Source organism: Canis aureus, chromosome 11 (assembly GCF_053574225.1).
Source record: "Canis aureus isolate CA01 chromosome 11, VMU_Caureus_v.1.0, whole genome shotgun sequence".
Taxonomy (NCBI): Eukaryota; Metazoa; Chordata; class Mammalia; order Carnivora; family Canidae; genus Canis; species Canis aureus.
Genome location: NC_135621.1, coordinates 51,426,803 through 51,447,202, shown reverse-complemented (window position 1 = coordinate 51,447,202; position 20,400 = coordinate 51,426,803). Strand labels below are relative to the sequence as shown.

The following is a 20,400-nucleotide window of genomic DNA, read 5'->3' as shown; positions in this document are numbered from 1 at the left end:
ATGTAAGATGTGTGCAGAAAGGCTAAGAAATGTGTAGGTCTGCAAAAATATTTTGAATATACTATATAGGAAACTAAGAAAGTACACATAATATATTAATCTCAAAGATCTCTCTGGATTTTAAAATTCCACCCATTCTCTAAAAAAGTACAATAAAAATAATTTATTAAATGTATCTCATTATGCAATGAAGGTATATAATCTTTTACTATTAATCTGCCTTAGGTTGACCGATTTTCTTCTTGGATTTCAAAATTCTTGCCTTTGAGGTGTTTTGATGTGTATGTATCTTACACCTCATGGCTCTTTATAATTTTCTTCACTGACCTTTTCTATATGATCTCCAGCTCTTCTCTGTCACTATTATTATCTGTACCATTCCTGACTTCTTTGCATAAAAGGAAGTCATCATATATTTGAGCCAGGCATCTCGAATTTGTGATCTGAAACATGGGCATCTTAACTTATCCAATTTATTAAATTTCTGGTGTTATTATGCCTTCTGTTGCCTTAATCCAATGGCAAAACAGGGCATTCTTTAACTGTAAAGATGTCATGATCCTCTTCATTAATCTGAAATTTTCACTGTTAACTGTGATACCATTTTCTCCCTATTGTTACTGATCCTATCTATACAATCTGCTTTTAAAATTTGTTTCTCAGGTACAGGAAGACGACTACAACTGACAAAATCACAGTGGGATTCTGTGTATTTATTTCTCAGCCAGCCCATCCTCCTTGATGCCGGGTTCCCTTCACAGTGACCCTCTTTCGCCGCTAGGTGGCACCTCCCCATGAATTTAAGAACCACTCCATTTTAGAGTCAAACTTTTGGGAATAAATTTGACTTATTCCCCCTTTTCAGTGAACGCAATGCTCTACTTTGTACCATTCCCTGTGGTCCATTCAGTTGTTGGTGTCTCAATATCTAAACTTTTTGGAGATCAGGAAAAAGCTCTTTTACTTCTTTGATATAATAGTCTCTGGCACAGGGCTAATTAGGTACACATCACGTGCTCAGTAAATATGTTTGTTCACTGGTTGCTCAGTATTTTAGGAAAGGGAGTAGAACGGTTCTATATGAGTCATAAATGGAGAAAGTTTGTCATCGATCATAGCAATATAATCAGGACATCCCCCTTCAGCCTTGCCACCACTTTGCTTCCCTGGTCAAGAGCAGTCAACCACACATATAAATGTGACAGACGTGAAGTGTCACAGAATTCACGTTTTAAAATGTTTACTATGTTTTAGATAATTACAAGACCTAATATGGTCCTCTGACCCTTTATTAAGGGAAGCAAGACAAACGCGTTCTGAGTCATCTGCGTGTCTGTACTCAACTCCAGATGCTTCAGAGTTGGTTGTTTCAGGTTCCATCAACTCTGGGATGAGTTCAATGTAAGATCGCAGCCTGCTTTTCTCTCTTTTGTTTTATTTCCCTCCCCTCTCTGTCCTCCCCTTCCCTTTTCTCCATAACCTTTTTCTTTTTGCATTTGATTATGTCTGTGGTCTTTCTACATTGAAGAAAAAGTGCTAAACCAGCTTTAAGAATGACTTAGTGGATTCTGATTGCCTTACATTTTATCAGATTCTTTCAATTTTCCTTATGGGAAAGTAATCCCCTTGTGGGAAATCATAGCCCCTCAATGTGTGTTAGTCGTCATCAAATTGAGCAAATTCCTAGATTTAACAGAAAATGGAAAGCATTTACCCCCATTAGCTATCTTATATAAATGTTGGGTTTTGAAGCATTGATCTCAGAAGGGTATTAAGGAAACAGAGAAAGAGAGAGAGAGAGAGAGAGAGAGCGCATGCTTGCACTTGTGTGTTTGCATACCTTACCCCATTCTAATGAGAGTGAAAACAAAACAAGCTACCAAAACCAAAAAATCCCAGTCTTCATCAAAGCAATAGAGAAATAGCACTTAGGGATTAAGGATTTATAACAGTCACTTTATAAACTGTCTAAGCCAGGTCTGTGCCCTTGTTAACTAATCTGCTAATCGGTTAAACACAACTTCCGTGAGGCACAGCATTCTGTGTATTTAAGTGCCGCTGCGTTCATCCCTCCAGCACCACTGGACTCCGAGTTTGGGCCATGTAATTAGGTTTCTTAAAAGGCAAGATTTTGCTGAAAGTGCAATGTGTCCAGCAGCACTGAGAAGCAGTATCGCCCTCCGCACTCTGAGTCACAAAGCCCTAAATCACAGGTTCCCCCAAGCCAGTATCGACTCTGCCGATAAGCCCTGAGCCAGACTAAGCAAGCAGTGCATGCAAGGGTCTCTCCTATTCCGTGTCCCTTTCCTCTTCAACCACTGTGAGGCCCATTCCTCCTGTTTTTATCCCAAGCAAAGTTGCTTTCAGGAAATGACCTGAAACTCATTCAAAACAAGGCAATGAGTGGAAGACAACCTCCGATTACTCCTTTTGGAGATTTTTTTCTTCATTTTAACAAGACCAAAGTCTTTAAGCTTAAAAAAAAACCTCTCTCTTCTATTATCTAGAAATGATAAGTTATTTTCTCATACTGCAGAGTTTTCCCAGTGTTTGTGGGGTCGCATTAGGGATGAGCTTCCCTCAGAGGGGTTACATGCAGCTCACATCGTCCCCAGCACTACAGCCACTGCTCTGGGCTGTACGGCGAAGGCATCCACAGTGCCACCCCTCCCTGGAGCCAGACCTGTGGGCCACACAGTGGCATTTCCCATGCCACCTCAATAGACTAGAGAGGGGTGCACATCATAGAACTGTGTCTTCTGCCCAAAATGCTCATTTGAATGCAAAGCCTCCATCTGAGAAATAACCTTACACACACACACGGATTTCTCTAGTGTCTGCCTTTGGAACAATCTTTATCTCCAATCTTCACCCTGGTCCCAATAATTACACTATTAACTACTGTAATCAGTGTTGTGTCAGAGTTCCAGGACAAAAGTCTTCATATGTGACATTTTCTCCCTATGAGGTTAGAGCACTTCTCTCTACTTAGAGAATGGCCTGCTGCCTCTAAGAGCCTGAGTCCTGGCACCATGGTCAGAACAGAGGACAGGTATGACTCAAGGATCCTTTCACATAAGTCCTTCAACTGTGCCTTACGTGGAGGCCAATTCTAAGAAGGGACATATGCAATCTCAGGTACTCCTTCAACCACTTAAAATAAAAGAACAACTTATAGTGAGAATAACCGCTCACCCAAACATTGAACTTGAGCCCAGGCCATCTCACCAGAGCTGATACTCTGAACCACATCCCTCTCCCATAGAATTTCCATTGGGAGTTGGTTTTGAGGGTCAGGATCCAGCCTAGCTTCCTTCATCAAAAAGCCTTCAACATTAGGCTGAGCAGTGGCTGGAATGGAGGTGACACAGAAGGAGCAAAGGCTGATGGTAGAGCTCATTAAATGGAAGAGAACAGCGGAAGCTGTGCAGCCATGGGGCAGTTTCCAGGCCAGACCCCAAAGCTCCCAGCTGGCCTTTGAATTGCGAGTGCTGAGGGAGATGACTAGACTCCAGTCTCCTGGGAATGGAGACTGGCCTGGAAATTTCCTCAGGAGCCTGACACATAAGTGGAGGGCTCTGTATACACCACAACTGTCAACAGTGCTACACAGCACAACAGCTCAGCTCTGCTGTCTGCCCCTGACATTGCCCTCAATGGGGAACCACCAGATATGGTATGAGGGGCCCCTTAGCTGCACAGATGGGATGACATAGTAACACACATCCACAAACTTGTGCCCAGCAATGCAACATCCATTCCCCAGGCCCCTAGGTTTCCCACAGGCACAACCACACACACATACATACAGGTGGAACACAGCCCTGCCATGGCACACACACTCCTGGGCCCCACCTGTCGTCACAGTAGGTGAACTTCATGTCCATGCTGTGGCGGCTCAGGAAGGTCTTGCTGTCCAGGGGGATGTCCATGTGTGATGGGTGCTGGATGGGTTCGCACATGATGATAAGGCAGGAGAGCAGGGGCTCCTTGTAGCTGCAGAGACTACTGTGAGGGGGGCAGTTGTTGTATACCTTCACCTGGCCAGTGCAGTGCAAGACCTGGAGACCAGCCATGGAGGGTCAGACGTGGGGCCAAAGAGCATGGTCTCAGGGTGGGGGCGGGGGCTCGGGGGGTGGGAGAAGGGGACCCCAGCCCCATCCTGGCATCGTTCTACCTTCCAGGTGGCTGACTTGAGGTTAACGGTCCGGCCTCTGTTGGTGACTGTGCACTTCATCCTCATGAAGAAGTCCCGCTCTGTGGACATGTCTTTGCTTTTCTTCCCAAAACCAGGGCCTGGATGGGGAAGAGTAGAGGGAACTCTGAGTGGGGTGACTATGGTTTTACGTTTATATTCAGGAGAGGTGTCTTGGTGCCATTTTTCAGGTAATGTGTTGTTTCTATATCCCAAGAATCTGCTCCCTTAGCACCCGTGGCCTGCCATGAATTCTGAGTATCATCTTGGCCAGCGGACTCATGTTTTCTCATCTCTGGCTTGTCTCTCCAGCCGGAGTCTAAGCTCCTGAGGGCTGTTCCACTGCTTTGTTCCCCTCCTGCACCTAGTGCATAGTCAGAGCTCACTCCATGGTGGCCAGAATGGGGACACATCTCTCCTGGGGCAGGCTCATGTACCCTAGAAGGAACTCTAAGGGACAGTCGAGGTGAGACCACCATCTTCTCAAGGGGATAAACCTCTCAGATTAGAAATATCTCTCAGACACCCCCAGTTTATCCTCAGTCCTGTCCATCACTAACGTGAGCCTTCCGGTGCTGTTTTCAACCTGCCACAGCTGCATCCAGGACACAACGCCATCAGCTTTCTCCCTATGGTAACATGTGTCAAGGCTCAAGAGAGACTGCTGGCCTAAGCCTCCTGAGTTTGGTGAGCAAGTTCACTTTGAGGATGAACGCAGCACAGATCAGATCTTTTCTCAGCCAGAATTAAATAAATCACCAAGACAAATGACACAGCCTCCTTCCAGATAGTCTGCAAATGCCTGCTCACTCAGAGATTTCCCCACTTTCCATAAAACAAAGTGACGAATGCAGTCCACATCAGCTGAGTCCCCCTTGTCTGTGCCTAAATTCTGCCTCCACCACTACCATCTCCACCCTGGACCTTCCCAGGTACACTCCTGCCGCCTGGCCAGCATCACAGAACAAGCCAGAGCCTTTTTTTCCCCAAATGGTCACAAACCTCCATAATCCTCTAGAGGGCCCTGATTTATTTGATGGGTGTAACCACAAAGAGCTGTGTCAAATGGATTTTGGCATCTCTGACTCTATGTTAAACATTCCTAGGGGAGCCTGCTAAGTAAGAGAACAAAAGTGAGAAAGTGAATCTTCTTTTAAGAGAGAACATTTCTCCATCATGATTATAAAACCATCTCTTGGGATGCCTGGGTGGCTCAGTGGTTGAGGGTCTGCCTTTGGCTCAGGTCCTGATCCCGGGGTCCTAGGATGGAGTCCTGCATGGGGCTCCCTGCTGGGAGGCTGTTTCTCCCTCTGCCTGTGTCTCTGCCTCTGTGTGTCTCTCATGAGTAAATTTTTTAAAAATGTTTAAAAAAAATAAAAAATAAAACCATCTCTCCAAAACTTAATGATGTTCCTTCCAATTTTAATTCTCATAGGTAGGGTCTACCTATCATGAGATATTCTTGTATCCTGGGGTGTGGACCCACGCGAGGACTAGTTCAGGTGCTGGGAGTAAGTGGGCTGTAGGGACACGTGTGTGGCTGTGGCATGGGTTACTCTTGTTCCTCCCAACTTGCTAACCTCTGGATCCTCCCTCATTCTGCCACTTGGTTAATCTTTCTAAACGTGGCTCCAGTCAGATTACCCCAGCCCTGCTCAAAAACTTTCAAGAGCTCCCCTCGGTCTACAGGATAAAGTTCGAGGCCCTCCACCCAGCCTTCAAAGCCTTCTACAATTTGCCTCATGGTCTTATCTTCCTCTTGGTGTTCACACTAACCCATTGCTTCTAGCGCCAGTGAGTCCACTCAGGCCGGCACCTTCAATGAGGATTTGCTGATTCATGGAGTTTGATCCCAAGTCCTTGACACATGGACCTAGAGAACTAAAGTTCTACTCAGATAAACAGAGTAGAATCATGCTATGAATCATGGTACTTGAGAGCTGGAAGGTCCTAGACTTTGCCTGGTCCAACATCATTAATCTGAAAGGAGAGGTTCTGAGGAATAGGGCAATGCAATGACCCACTTCAGGTCTCACAGTCAGTCTGAGACTACGTCAGTGGCTGAACTCAGGCTGAGAACCAAAGGGCCAAAGGGTTTCTGGAGTGGAGAAGAGGAGACTTTGGACCTCCGTAGGCTTCCAGCACATGCTTTAGAAAGAGAATCAGAAAGTCTGACAGCCCCTGCCTCCTAGAAGCAGACAAGATTTTTAAGCATCACAGAGAAAACCCTGAACAGCCCATGGGGTGCCCTCCAGCCTGTGTGCTCAGGAGCCAGGTGGCCTGAGGCCTAGAGGTGGGGGAGCAGAGGGGCTGGGGGAGACCGCTAGGTGGGGAGGGGGTTGGAATTCTGTATGTTGCAGGCTCAGCCTGTCACAAGGGTGGAAGCAGGCCCTCGGAGTGCAGGCTTCGGCAGCGTGTGCCTCGCAGAAGCCCCACCTCTCAGGCTTGGTGCCACAGCCTGTCATTCAGGCTGGACAAGCTCACACCCCACAGTAGGGACAGGCGAGAGATATTGAAGGAGATAGACTGACATGGGCCCACCTGCCCAGAACGGCGTGGGAATCTCTGGTTCAAAAGGGACCCTGAAAGTCACTGAGCCCTGCTTTCACTCAGAGCTTCAGTCCTCTTGGCAATATCCTCAACTGTGCCTATGTCTGAAGGTCCCCAGTGACAAGAGATGAAGCAGCAGCTCTGACAGTCATTGCGAAGTGCCTTCTGCTTATGGGGGCCCTTCCATCCACGGGCATCCACTGGATAGCCCCACAGGTAGGGCACAGTATGTGAGATCTTCTCAATTTCTTCTCTGTCAAAAACTAGCTGTTGTGGGTCTTATTACCAGGAGACCAGATTCAAGCCTTGTCCTCCCGGGGTATCTAGGCTCCAAAGGTGGCCCCAGTGAGTCATGCCTCCCGATAGTCATGGCCTTGTGTACTTCCCTCCCACACCAAGAAGGGGCTGGCTTATAACTCCCTCTAACAACAGAATGGGGCAGAGTAATGCCGGGCCAGTTTCAGGATTAAGCCTTTAGAAAGTTTGGCAGCTTCTACTTTTGCACTTTGGGGGCCCTGAGTGGATGTATCAGAAGTCTGGAGAGGGAGGGGCTCTGGGGCTCCACAGAGTGAGAGAAAGATCCAGTCCTACCAGCAGCCCGGCTGAGTCCCAGCCTGCAGCTACTGGCAGAGGTGCAGGGGAGCCATTCTGGTCAATCCTCTTTGTACAACCCCCGGACAATGGCAGCGGCAGCCCAGCTGAATCACACAGAGCCAGGAACCACCCACAGTACCCACAGAGTCATGATAGGTAATAAAATGATCATTTAAGCTACTATGTTTTGGGTGGTCTGTTATACAATGATAGACAAGAGCAATAGCTTTCGTGAACATCTGGGCACAGGGATGTGTACTGGTTTTGGTGGTGGGATTTGGCAGAGATGCTGGCCTCTTGGGAGGTGAGGCCTGCTGGAGACAGTGTCCTAACCCCAAAGACTACCCTCCTAGCATGGCATCAGGCACTACAAAGGGCTGGCCGAAGACAGCTCTGAGTGCCAAGTCCTTCTGGTACCCTCCATCTCATGCCATAAGCTCTGCTGGATATTTTAGGGATGCCAGTTTTTTTTCTGGATCATGATGACCAAGATCCATCAGCCCTCCATTTGTAGACAAAGGGAATGCAGATCCCCTCCCAGGTTGTATAAGAAGGAATAAAACACACAGTGAATAATACTTTACCACTTTTGAGACTCAGGTTCTCACGAATCTCCTCATGGTCACAGGGATGAGTAAAGTCAAAGATACTGTGTCCTGTTAGCTCCACCTGTTTCAAAAACAAGGTTGGGCTTCATTATTCCTAATGCTGAAGAAGTTTCCAAGAGGCAGCTGAGCTACTGTCCAGGGTCAGGAGACAGCAGACTGAAGCAGGTCTTTTGTATCCCAATCCAGGGATGTGCACAGACATCCGGACATAACGAAGGACTGCTATTGATGACAAAGACCTGACTCCCAAGGGTTGGTTCACCAGCAATGCCAACCCTAACACCAGGGTTGTGTGTTCTTGAGGCTGGTAGCCTGAGGTCAGAAAGGAGCGGGGTGGGCACAGCCAGGGAAAGGTCAGGAGGGATGTGGCCAGAGCCTTCTACTCATTTCTACCCCTAAATGGATACATATTCCCCTTTTGAAAGAGCCAGAGGAGGGCATCACCTGTGTGAGTCCCATGAACTTGCTGATGTTTTCTGACAGAAAGATCATGTCTCCATCTTGGGTCACCACAGCAATGAAACCCTCCAACGCTTTCAGGTACAAGTTGTCCATCTGTTGGTTGGCCTCAGCTTCAGACTCATTTTCAGAGCACACTGGAAAGAGAGGGATAGTCGGACGACCTACATGAATGTGGTACTAAGATAGATGTGGCTGGTACAGACAAACATCTTCCAGGGATGCCTCAAAGACATTAAGTGGACTTTTCTGGAAATGCCCACTGCCAACCATCTAAGTGTCCAAGCAGCAGGTATTTGATAAGCACCACTACACAGAGGATAACCTGACAGGGTTTTGCAGGAGGTGAGGCCATAGTGGCAGCATACTTCTGGGATGAGGGGTAATGGTGGCAGCAGGTGTCATGGATGTGACAGCAGTCACAGCAGCACTAGGAACCATAACCTTACCCACTAATGTACACGGGGCAATGACCACACTGAACATACTATATAATCTCTTCAATGCCTGTGAGGCAGGTACTATTCTTTGTCTCATCTTATAGGTGAGGCTTAGAGAGACGCACTCAATTATTTTCCTGAGGCTATAAAGATTGTGGTTAGTGGGCTCAGGCAGCTGAATCTAGCAGCTGGACTCCTAACCATGTATAGGCCTGGAGTCAAATAGACATAGCATCTATTCTTCTTCCTATTAGACTATGACTTTGACTAATGACCTCTTTGAACATCGGTTTCTTCCATCAGCCAAACAGAAATAACGATTTCCATCTTTCTGAGTTGTAAGGGTTAAGTAAGTATTTAAAATGCCAAGAACGCCACCAATCACTGTCATATTTTCTTCCCTTCTGCTCCCTCTAGGATACTGTCACTGCCCTAAAATTGCTCAAAGCCTAGGCAGGGGATGTGGAGCACACAGAAACTAAAATCTAAGTAAAAAACTCAGGGGCAACAGAGCTGGGTGACCAAAGAGGGGTGTAGACATAAAGTGCTGATGGGTTCAGAGAAGAGTGGGTCGTTTCGAGGTGGTCGGAGACAACTGTTCCACAAAAGGGTATTTGAAAAGGCTCATGAAAAACAGGCATTTACTTTGTAAAGCGAAAGAACTTTCTGGGCCAGGTTGGGTTGGGCAGACACTGGGCAAACATAGAGGTGGAAGAGTCTGGAGCAAGCTCCCTTCCAGGGACTGAGGAGATATCCATCTGGCCAAAGAGGAGGCTCCATTTTCCAGACTTAGTAAACTGGGCCACTGAGGTGGGTCCAGTGTGCTGGAGCAGTGGCATCTCAGAGCACTGCTTTGGAGAGAATCACCTGGCATTGGCACGCTGACAGTTTGGAGAGAGACCGTGAAGACCAGAGGGGCAAGAACCACATGAGAAGGCAAGCCACTGCGCTCATGGCAGGCTGGAGAAGTAGTTGCTAGGGGCCGCCTCTGGAAGCACCCACCCCGCAACCAACCACTGTGAGTAGCCGAGGCCTTTCAAGTACACTTCAGCTAGTTGCAAAAACAGACAAAATGTTGACTCAGCTCTTGTCCCAAAGAAAGTTCTCGGCCCCAGGCCCTTGGCTGTTGTTCCTAGGCTACAGACTTCATTTCAGCCTTGCTCTTCCTACCATATTATTTAATTATTCACTTATTCACTTATTATTTAAGTCCAAACATAACACTTACTTGCAAAAATGTGTATTCATTCAGTACAAACATCACGCCAAGTAGACCTCATTTAATTTACAGAACAAGATTAGAGAGCAATTTGTACTTTATAAAAGTTAATATTCACTAACTAAAAGACCTCTTCCAACTTGAGACTGTTCTAGGGAATGTAAAATGCAGTTAGATTTCTGGGCCACTTGACAAGGAAGGGCCTGTGAAATGAGGTCCAAGGGCCTCTCTGCAAGGGCAGTGGATTTATTTGGTTTTCTTTTCCCTTGAGCCCCTCAATTTAAGCTCTGGGCTATATGCTGTTATTCCTCAAGAAAACAAATCCAAATTAGGAGATGTTTCTACCAAGGAGCTTCTGTGGCACCACTGAGGACCAGCCACCTTCAGGACAGGAGCTAGAGTCACAGAGGAACACAGCAGGCCCATTCAGGGGCAGACTCACCTTTAGGGCTAAGAGTTGGGCTACAGAGAGTAATATCCTGGCGACTTCCCTTCTGTTTTGCTAGATGCAACAAACGAGGGAAAATTCTTTCCTCTTCACACCCTAGGTAGCCTCTGGGAGGGGACATCATCTGGGGATGGCCTTATACTATACACATTCCCACACTTGATCTTTGCTTAGGGTTTCTGCCAACTAACTAGTCAGCCCAACTGATGATAATGAGCCAAAGTTCTAGGCATGGGTGTTGGCACTGCCAACGTTGCTGCTCTAGCTAACAGCCATATTTAAATAGGGGCTTTAGGAGAGACGGGTAACTCAGAACTTCCACAGTTGAGCATGTATCAGCATCCCTGGCAGGGCTGGCAAACAGAGGGATTTTGGGGCCCAGGGCTAAGACGTAACTCATGGGCCCTAGTGGGGAAATGTGGGACCTCTTGTTGAAGGATGTAACCATGTCCAGGGCCCCTCTGAGCATGGAGCCCTGTGGGACTGCACAGGTCACACACTCCTGAAGCCAGCCTTGGATAGGCCTATCCCCAGAGGCCCTGATTCAGCAGATCTCAGGGGGCAGAGAATCTGCTCTTCTAACCAGTTTCCAGGTGATGCGGATGCTGCCAGAACCTAGGAGCACAGGTTGAGAAGCATGGCTATGAACTCAAGGCCCTATGAGTTATCCTTAATGCTGGGAAAAATCAAACTGTTTTGGCAGGTGGTGACCTATTTTGGGGAGGGGTGAGGAGAGGTTTCCAGCACCATTAAATCACACCAGGTAGGTGACCACCTCTGGACAGCAAAGGCCAGTCCTGTGATTTCTGGCCTATTGAGAAGATTTTTTTCTCTCTCTCTTCAATTTCTTTGATCTCAGTGGCAACACTGACATAAAAATCTGGTGTAATCCCAAGACAACCCTATTTGTGTTAACTAGGCCCAGAGGAAATAGTTCTGCTTAAAATTTCCTGTTTTTAACAGTTTCCAAGCCAGCCAAACTGGTTTCCATCCGTGCCTAGTACACTCGCTGCTTTCAGGAGGTGGCGAATTGGCTTTAGCAGCTGGCCAGCCAGCTTCTGCAAGGAAGGCAGAGGGGTGCTCAGGGACCCACAAATGGGAACAGAACATCTTAGAATTGAAGTCACAATGGCTGGAGGACCAGAAAGCCAGCGGGCTGGCCTTGAGGGGCTCCTGGGACAACCTGGCCTCTTTCCCTTATGGAAATACGTGCTCCTGCCGCACCTGCTTTTCCTCTTGGGGGATTCTGAAAGAGTTTCAGCTTGGGGCTGACGTGAAAACTGCAGGGCCAGAGGCAGACCTTTACCCCAGGGGCCAGGGGCGCATGCACCTCACCCTCTGCAGAAGAATGCTTTTGCTCTACTGTTCTTTCATGGGAGCGTCAGTCTTCCCTTTGGCATCATTAATCTCTGACTCCATGTCAGGTATGTAGAAAATTCACCTCTTCCCTATGTCGTCATTATACCCCTACTATGTGTCTGCCCTGTGCTGGGTACAAGGCCAGAAATCAGTCAGGTCATCTGTCAACAAGTGTCCCTATGTGTTCAGTCCTGTCCTAGGGAGAATCAGGGATACTGAAAGGTGTGAGAGCAATCTTTTCGCTCAAGGAATCTACAGACTGGTGGGAAAGACAAAGATAGACCACCATCAGGTCAGGCAACAATCCAGAAGAAACCCTTGGTGCTAAATAAAAACAAACCGACCGTAGGTGCTCAAGCAGCCCCCAAAGGGGTCTCCAAATCGCCCGGGGCTCTAGGTCTCAGTTACTTGCTTCCCAGGACCCTTCGGGGTCTGACCCCCAGGAATGGCGCAGGCTGTCAGAATCCGAGGCGCTAAGACCAAGCATGCTCAGCCTGGGGAGCACAACAAGATTCTTTAATGCTAAAAATAGCCCCAGTAAACAGGCTTTGATGACGACTCCCCACAGCCAGGATATGCGCGGGCTGAGGTTTCGGAGCACTTTTTCCGGAGCACCGCTCATTTCCTTCAGGCGGCACCACCCATGTGGGGCGGGACCCCTTGGGCAGCAGGAGCTGGGCATCTGGGGTAAGCGGGCAGGGTGGCAGGGGCAGAAGCTCCTGACGATGTCCCTGAGACCAGACTCTTGGAAGGCACTGCTGGTCAGGACGCGTCTTTATTCCACCAGGGTCATCTTCCCTCTTTGTTTCCCACTCTGACAAGTTCCAGGACTGCTCTGAAGATTCTTAAACCACGCTGCTGTGCTCTCCCTGCTTCAGGCACCACTTAGTTATCATCACAGAGGCTTTCGTTTTAAAATTGATTCCCCACTCCAGCCTCCCCAGGCCCATAGGCCAGCCCATGACCATTGCCTGGTAGTAGTCTCACATCTTCGGCAGAAGGCACTGTGTTTTACCAGGTCTTGCTGGCCTCCCAAAGTCCACCATTAGAGATTCATTCCTTTGCTCTTTATGGAACTTATTATCTTATCTTATCTCATCTCTTTGTATATGCCTTATAAGATGTAGCACAGGGCTGGGATCAGCAAACACCTGCTGTCTGACCAGACTTTTTTGGTTCCAGTTAGGGAGTGCTCTGAACAAGGTCAGTATCTCTAGAAGAGATTGCACATTAGCTGCTTTCAGCCGTTAACATCCTGGCATGAATCCGCTTCTCAGCTCCTCTCTAAACAGGGCCGAAAAAGGCCTTGATTTGGAAGGTGAGTGGGGCAAGGCATGAATGAATCGATTCATTCATGCCAATGAATTAATAATAAAGCTGACATTTCTCTTTCGAAACCTTGCTACACGGGGACCTCTAGCAATCGTGTAAAATCAATTTGATTTCACCACATCGGAGTGTGGGGAAGCCAAAACTCAGTTTAATAGTGAAAAGCTGATTTTGCATATTTGCTGCTCTGTAATGCCCTCTGGATGCAGAAGTGACCCTCATTTGGTCATGGTTTGTGGGGCTCATCTTGAAAGAGGATTTAAGACAATCAAGCGGTATTTCCACTGATGTTCCCGTCAGTGTGTTCTGTTCTCGGCCCAGCGTGGAAGCTAATATCATAAAGCTATTGTTTCAGTTTGCTTCCTGTGATACGAATCTCAATCGGCCGCCCCGACTCCCAGCCTGAATTTCTCAGCGCTGAGATTTCCTCTCCAACATTCCCACACAGAACAGCCTACTGTGAAAATCAAAGAGAAGCGTGTTACTAAGTAAAGAAGAAACTTTTCTAAAGCAAAACCTGGTCTTTTTTAGCCTTTTGAACTCTGAGGTATGCAACCAGCTATTTCCTATTTTAAAGTGAGCCAACATTGGTGCTCACCTTTGTTAGAAATGCTTCAGTGATGAATCTGTGGTTTGTTTTGACTTGAGAAAACTTGGCTACTCTGCATTTTGATATGCACCACTGCAAGGTGGGTAAGAGGACATGCAGGTTTCCACTGGGTTCCTGTTGACATCATTTCTCCAGAAGCCTATACTTAGGATAAATCAATTTGCTTATTCATCAGAATTTTTATTTCTAAACGCTACCTTACGGAGAGCCTCAGATGTGGCAGGCAAGACGATAAGGGCTTTTCTAGCCACTTATCTCGATTGTCAAATAGCACTGCAAGGGAAGTACTGGTATCCCCCCCTTGTGCGAACGAGAAAGTAAAGCTCAGGGGTAGGGAAGAGATTCTCACAAACTTGCAAAGAAGGCCATCCAACTGAGGTTCCAGTGTGGGTCTATCTGCCCACAAGTCCTGTACTCCTTTTCACCATAGTGCATGTTTTGAAAAAGCAAAATGTGATTTAACGTAAAAATAAATAAATAAAAAAAGAGACCCTGCCTCATATGCAATTCCTGAAGATGATTTCAACAAGAACGTGCAGGAGGAGGCTCCTCCTCCTCCACGCTCCAAGAAGGCAGAGAAAGGGGGCATTGAAAAGCCATCCACCTCCTCCCCTCGATAATGTGTGTTTTATGAGAATGACTCCATCGAGGACACCAGGACCAGATGGCCAAATGGAGACACTTCTTAGCCTTTCCCGTCATCTCTCTCCTCAGGACAGAGGACCAGAGCTGACACACTAAGGCTGTGTGCTCAGTCTGAGGCCAAGCTGAGCCAGAGGGCAGGCATTTGGCGTCTATACCTTGCAACAGCTCCTGAGCAGGGATGTGTGCTGTCTCACTGTGGTCCTATTTTCCTGGGTGTGGCTGGCACACGGGGGTGGGGGGTGGGGGAGCTCCTGACTACACACAAGCAGGCAGACATGCTTGGGGCGGGGGGACCCAGCCTCTGATTCACGGCCCTCTCCAAGCCAACCTCTGACCCACTGAGAAGGATGATTATGTATGGGAAAGCATGGAAATCAACACCGTGCACCAAGGAAAGTATAGAAACAACTCACTGAATGTGTGAAGACCATCTCTGCACCCCCACTGCTCAGGGCTAGCCCCTAGGTGCCTCTTTCCAACTTTGGTTCTCTTGCCAAGGAAGGACCCACCTCTTCCCCCCACACTTGGCCTTTGTCAACATCTTTGCCTGACCAGGTTGCAGAATGCTCCTACCCTCCCATGTCCATCTTTCTCATAAGCACAGATTCAAAAGAACTTTCATTCCACATGCAGATTCATCATGTACTAAGTGTGTGACTTGCAGCAACCTTAACATTTTTGTACCTCACTTCTCATCGTTCTACAATGTTCTACAAGTCCAAATTCCATCAGGGAGGTGTCCTGGGATGCATATATTAGTCCTTTTGGGATATCTGTTGGTGGAGGAACGGGGCTTGTGGTGGAAGGAAGCAATGATTTACCCAAAGGCATTCATGTCTTAGAGTAGAATTTTAAGTATAACAGGGAAGTTGAGGAGATGCTTCCAAGTGTGGGAAGAGGGTCCCTGTCTAGCCCAGAAATCCTCCACTGCAGACTCTTTGTAATGCAAGGTGATTCCAGCACTACCAGACACTGCCCTCACCTGTCCAGAAACAGAAGCCTCTTTAAAGACAGGTACACATGTGCCCTCTGATGGTGTCTCCAGGCCACTGTTCCCTCTTTTCAGTAGCATCTATGATCAATCTGCCATTCCCTGGCATTGTTTCTTTGAAAGTATTTATAGAGCATGCCTTTACCCTTGGTTCTCCCCTCTGACTGCTCTTTTCTGAGACTCTTTAGATTTGTGGTACAGGGTTAGCCCTCCGACCCTTGGACCCACTGAGCTGTCATCCTATTTTCTGAAAGTCTTCCTTTCCCCATATCCTTCCTGTGCTCTGGGGCCCAGAATAGCACATGCTGGTCCGGCCTCTCCACCTTGCACTGGATTCCCTCTGCTCTGGGTTTCTTTCCCAGAATAGCCACGTCCTAACAGGATGGCCCAGTCAACCAGCTCCAAGGCACCAGGCTCACTCACGAAAGCTGAAAACTCACCACAAAGGAACTTTCCCCTGCCTGCCTGCCTGCCTCGTGCTCCCTGGAGGGGACACTGCCACCTGCAGCACCTCAGCCACATGGGGTGGGGGTACTACCTGCCGCCCAGTTTCCTTATGAAACTGACAGGCCAGACGGGACTGTCACATAGGATCTGAAACTGGAGACCTTCCCAGGCTGCCTCTTTCTGGTCAGGACTAACAGGAAATGGTATTTTGAAGATTGTGAACTTTGAGGGAAAAAAAAAAGTTTTGTGAACTTGAGGCCTACAGTGATACCAGGGAGGGTGAGACTTGGCTGGTCCTGTGGGGAGGCTGTTAGCCACCAAGGGCTCCGCAGTGTGAATGAGTGTGGCCGGGTCAGGTGCAGTACAGACTTCACCTCCTCTCGTTCTCACAGATGGCCTGAGCACAAAGTATTCTTAAGCCCCTTTTGCAGGAAACCAAGAGCAGACACACCACGTGATTTGTCTGGCAGGCTGGCTAGTAAGACGGAAAAATGCTCACGAGCACTCTGTTGCCCTTCTGGAGAAGGTAGATGGAAGGTGAGCATGAGAGTGCTTCCTAAAGGTCCGCTCTAGAGAGGAGTGTGGCTGTGGCAGCCGGCAGGCCAGGCAAGGGGGAGCTGACAAAAGGGGCTCCTGCTCCCTCGGCCCTTTCTGCTCATCCTAGCTTCTGGGTCCCCATGTACTTCCTTGGTCCCATCCCTGCTCTTTGCCCCATGGCTGTATTCATTGGAAAGGAAACTGCTGGAAGGGAGGTGTTCAAGTCAAAGGAATGAAGCACCGGCAGTGGCATTCGTATGGGCAGAGGTTCTGAAGGGTGGGAGTTCTGCGGGGGAGGCCTTCCCAGGGGCCCCCCAATGCCCGCACCGCAGAGCCTCCCGTGTGTCTACACACACGCTGGTCGGGCTGTCCTCAGCACCAGCTTGGGGAGACTGCCAGCCTCACCTGAGGACAGGAGCTTGTGTGTGCGCAGGAAGCTGATGGCCAGCCGCATGATGGAGGCTTTGTCCAGGTGGGAGCTCACACTGTGAGGCAGGGGCAGCTCATGGGCCAGCTCGTAGAAGACCTCTGTCTCTTTGCTCCGCCGGCACCTGGCAGCGTCCCGGGACTTCTCCTTCCTCCTCTCCGAGCTACTCCTAAATTCAGAGAGCAGGGGTTAGTTCCTGAAATGTCACTGTCATCCCTCTTATGCCCCTGGTCAACACAGCCCAGGGCCCCAAACTCTGGTGCGGCCAGACCCTCCCACTGAGCTGATGCGGCTCACACCCATCGTCTGAGCACACACAGCCTCTGCTATATGTTGCCAGCCCTGTATTCGCGTGTGTTTGTGCTTCTGTCTACCTCTCTCCTACCTATGTGGCCCAGACCAGGATTTTGTATGTGGGGGCTTAGAGCACAATTAATCAACTGGCAATGCCTGTGACTTGGTCCTGGGTTATCTGAGGACCGGGGTGAGTACCCAGGGATGGCCTGTCTCTTGCAGGAAATCTTAAAGAAATCCTAAATCTTCTTACAAAGCCTATATTAAGTCCTAACAGAGGCAAGTTCAAAACCCAGCCTGCCTGGATTGAAATTCTAACTTCTCCACTTGCCAGCGCTTGCTCTGTACACTTCAACTATTTAAACTGCTCAGACTCCGTTTTCTCATCTGTATGATAATAATAACAGTACTTATCCCACAGAACTGTTGTGAGGATTGGATATGATGATTTATGTAAAGTCTTCATCACAGGTTTATCCCAATTGCAAGCAATCAACGTTAGCTAATATTAATAACAAATCTGTCCATGAAAAAAATGAGAGTAAAAATATTACAACAGAGTATAATACAACCTATCTTCATAGAAATATAGAAAGTATATAATACTTCTTATAGATTACATAGGGAAAAGTCTAGAAATAGAGTAAAAGAAAAATAACTATTATTCTTAGAGTTATCACATATACAGAGCATACTGTATTCCAGGAGCTGTTTTAAGCACTACATCAGCTTCTTGAATTCTCACAACTGCTATTGGAAGTAGTAGCATTGTTATCTCTAATTTAGATGAGGAAACAGATGCACAGAGGTGAGGTAATTCACCTGTAGCCCTTGGGCAGGTGAGTGGGGAAGTGGCTTCGTGCCAGGCAGGTGGGTCCCAGAATCCAGGCTTTTATCCATCAGTAAGGTTAGGGGGGATTATTATTATATTTTTAGTACTTGTCTGAATTTCCTTATGTTTCTATAAATAACTTGTATTGCTTGTTTAATAAAGAAGTTTTTTTAAAAGTTTTTATTTTTCAATAAACAGTCCAATGCAGTTCATGATTCTCAAGGCCTCCTCTAACCAGCTCCAGCCCACTCCCTCCGTCCTCCCTCCTGAGATTTCCAAAGCCAGCTACTGTTTGTCCTTCTGTTTGGTTTTATAGCCTATTATCTGGCCAGAATATCAATATATTGGGATTCACAAAATGTTGCCACGCCTCTCAAACTCAAGATTTGGGGCAGAGGCACTGCTCACTTTACAATATGCTTCATTTTTTAAAAACAGAGCACCCAGCTCCCCATGGGTTACACATCATATACTCAGATTGTGGGAAGAATGTCGAGCGGCTGTTGATGGGCAGGGAAAACCTTCAGAAAGGTTGTGAAATGGGTGAAACCGTGTTTTCCTGTCCCCTCTCCCTTTGCTCTTTCCTTTCCCGAACTCCTGCTTCCTCAGCTCGTCTCACATCCATTCTCCAAGCCCTCGCCCCGTAGCCCACCATCTGCACTCTCTCAGAGCCAGCCCTTAAGACCGGCTTGCTCCTGAACCAGAGCTTTAACAGTGGTTTGTATAGGAGTCCCTCCCATTTGCATTTTAATTTTGACCTCTGACTGTGGAGCAAAAGCAGCTGTTCAAGGCTTGTAGACATCCTGGCACAGGGAAGGAGCGTGGGAGGGGACAGGACACTAAAACTGTATACTTCACGCCTATCGTGAGAACAGGTAACGGAGAACCAGTATCTTTAGGATGCTAGATTCCACTCTCTAGCACCAACCTGTGCTCCCCAACAAAAGCATCAGCAGCAGGTGACCAGTCGTTAGGGCATCTAGAGAAGCAATCCTGGGCAGAAGGGATTCCCAGCACAGGCTGTGACATTAATGCCCACTTCTGCATGCCCACAGTTTCCCTTTGTTACTGCTCCTTCCTTAGAGTGCAAGAACCGACAAGGCCGAGAGGAAGAGCCGGCGGGGTGGAGGGGCAGTCTGCAGTCAGTGTTCTGTCTGGCAATGGCATTTGAGGTCCTACTATGTTCCCTGGACCACACAAATGTTTATTCACACCTACTTTTGGGCCTCGACACTGCACCAAGGACCTTACATATATGACATTATAATCCTAATGACAATATGGTAGATACTGAGGGCACAGTTTCTACATATGGAAACAGAGGCTCAGACGTGATGTGTAACTTGCCCAAGGTCACAAAGTGAATGCCTGCCTGCTTAAGCCCTCGGAGAGCATGAAGTCGGTGAGCAGATACTTAGAAGTTCTGAGGCACGTGGATGCTCCGTGTCTAATTCCATCTCTCACAACATGCATGTGAGACGGGCAAGGCAGGCATTGCTCTTGCCCCCAATCCACAGATCTGGAAACTGAGGCCCGACCAGGCTAAGTTACATACCTAGGGCAATCCAGCTAATCAGTGGCAGAGCTAGGGCTAGAACCCATCTCTTCCCAGGCCAGTACTTTCCACTGCTTAGTTAGCAAGAAATAAAGAAACCACAACATCCTAACATTTAGAAAAAGATGGGAGAATCTCATGCAGCCTCTTGTTTTAAAAGTCATGGGCTCCATTTCAGCTACCTTGTTTTTACAGTTGCACTCTGGGGCCAGCATAACTTTAATTAGATTATCTAGTTAACCTTGACACAGCCCAGAGATATCTGTTTAATGTTGACTCCTGGAAGAACAAAAATGTGTAACACCGCTCTCATTTAATTAGCAACACTGAAGAACAAGCATAATTAACGTCAAGTGTGAAGGTAAGACCTCCCTAATTGATGCATACACAGCCTACTTCCTTATGCAATTTACCACGGGTTGGGCTTCTTGGCAAATAGGAAAGAGGGCTGGAAGTCAGGAGGGCTGGTGTTTCTAATACACTGGCCACAAGACTACTATCTAGCCATCTGATCTGGGCGAGAAAATACATTTTTGGTGCCCTGATATCCTTGTCTGTAAAATGGGAGAGATCTCATGTCTTATTTGTCAGGATCAAAAGAGATGAGTGGACAAGGGTTGGAAGTACTAGGAAGCTCTTCACAGATGAAAACTATCTTGACATAGGGCAAATGTGAGTGCCCGTGGATTTCAGAGATTGGCCATAACAGCCGTTCTTCATCACCAAATCAAAGCTGTCCCAGGGCCGGAGGTGTAACTGGGGGCCAGGCTGATCTTGACATCTTTGTGTGGGGTTGCTGAACCTTCTTATGTCAATGAGGCTTCATTGCCTAAAATACCTGTACTTTATTTTCTCTCCCTC

General features: G+C 47.7%; 1 protein-coding gene across 2 annotated transcripts in view; it reads right to left on the bottom strand.

Annotated features, from left to right (window-relative positions):
* EPAS1 (endothelial PAS domain protein 1) overlaps positions 1–20,400 on the bottom strand; it is an 85,367-nt gene that overhangs the window by 20,087 nt on the left and 44,880 nt on the right. For both annotated transcript variants that reach the window (XM_077915275.1, XM_077915276.1), the window contains 5 exons: positions 16,837–17,027; positions 8,392–8,543; positions 7,924–8,008; positions 4,178–4,296; positions 3,856–4,061 (listed from right to left, as the gene is read on the bottom strand). In XM_077915275.1, the coding sequence (XP_077771401.1) occupies positions 3,856–4,061; positions 4,178–4,296; positions 7,924–8,008; positions 8,392–8,543; positions 16,837–17,027 (753 nt within the window). The remainder of the gene's footprint in view (positions 1–3,855; positions 4,062–4,177; positions 4,297–7,923; positions 8,009–8,391; positions 8,544–16,836; positions 17,028–20,400) is intronic.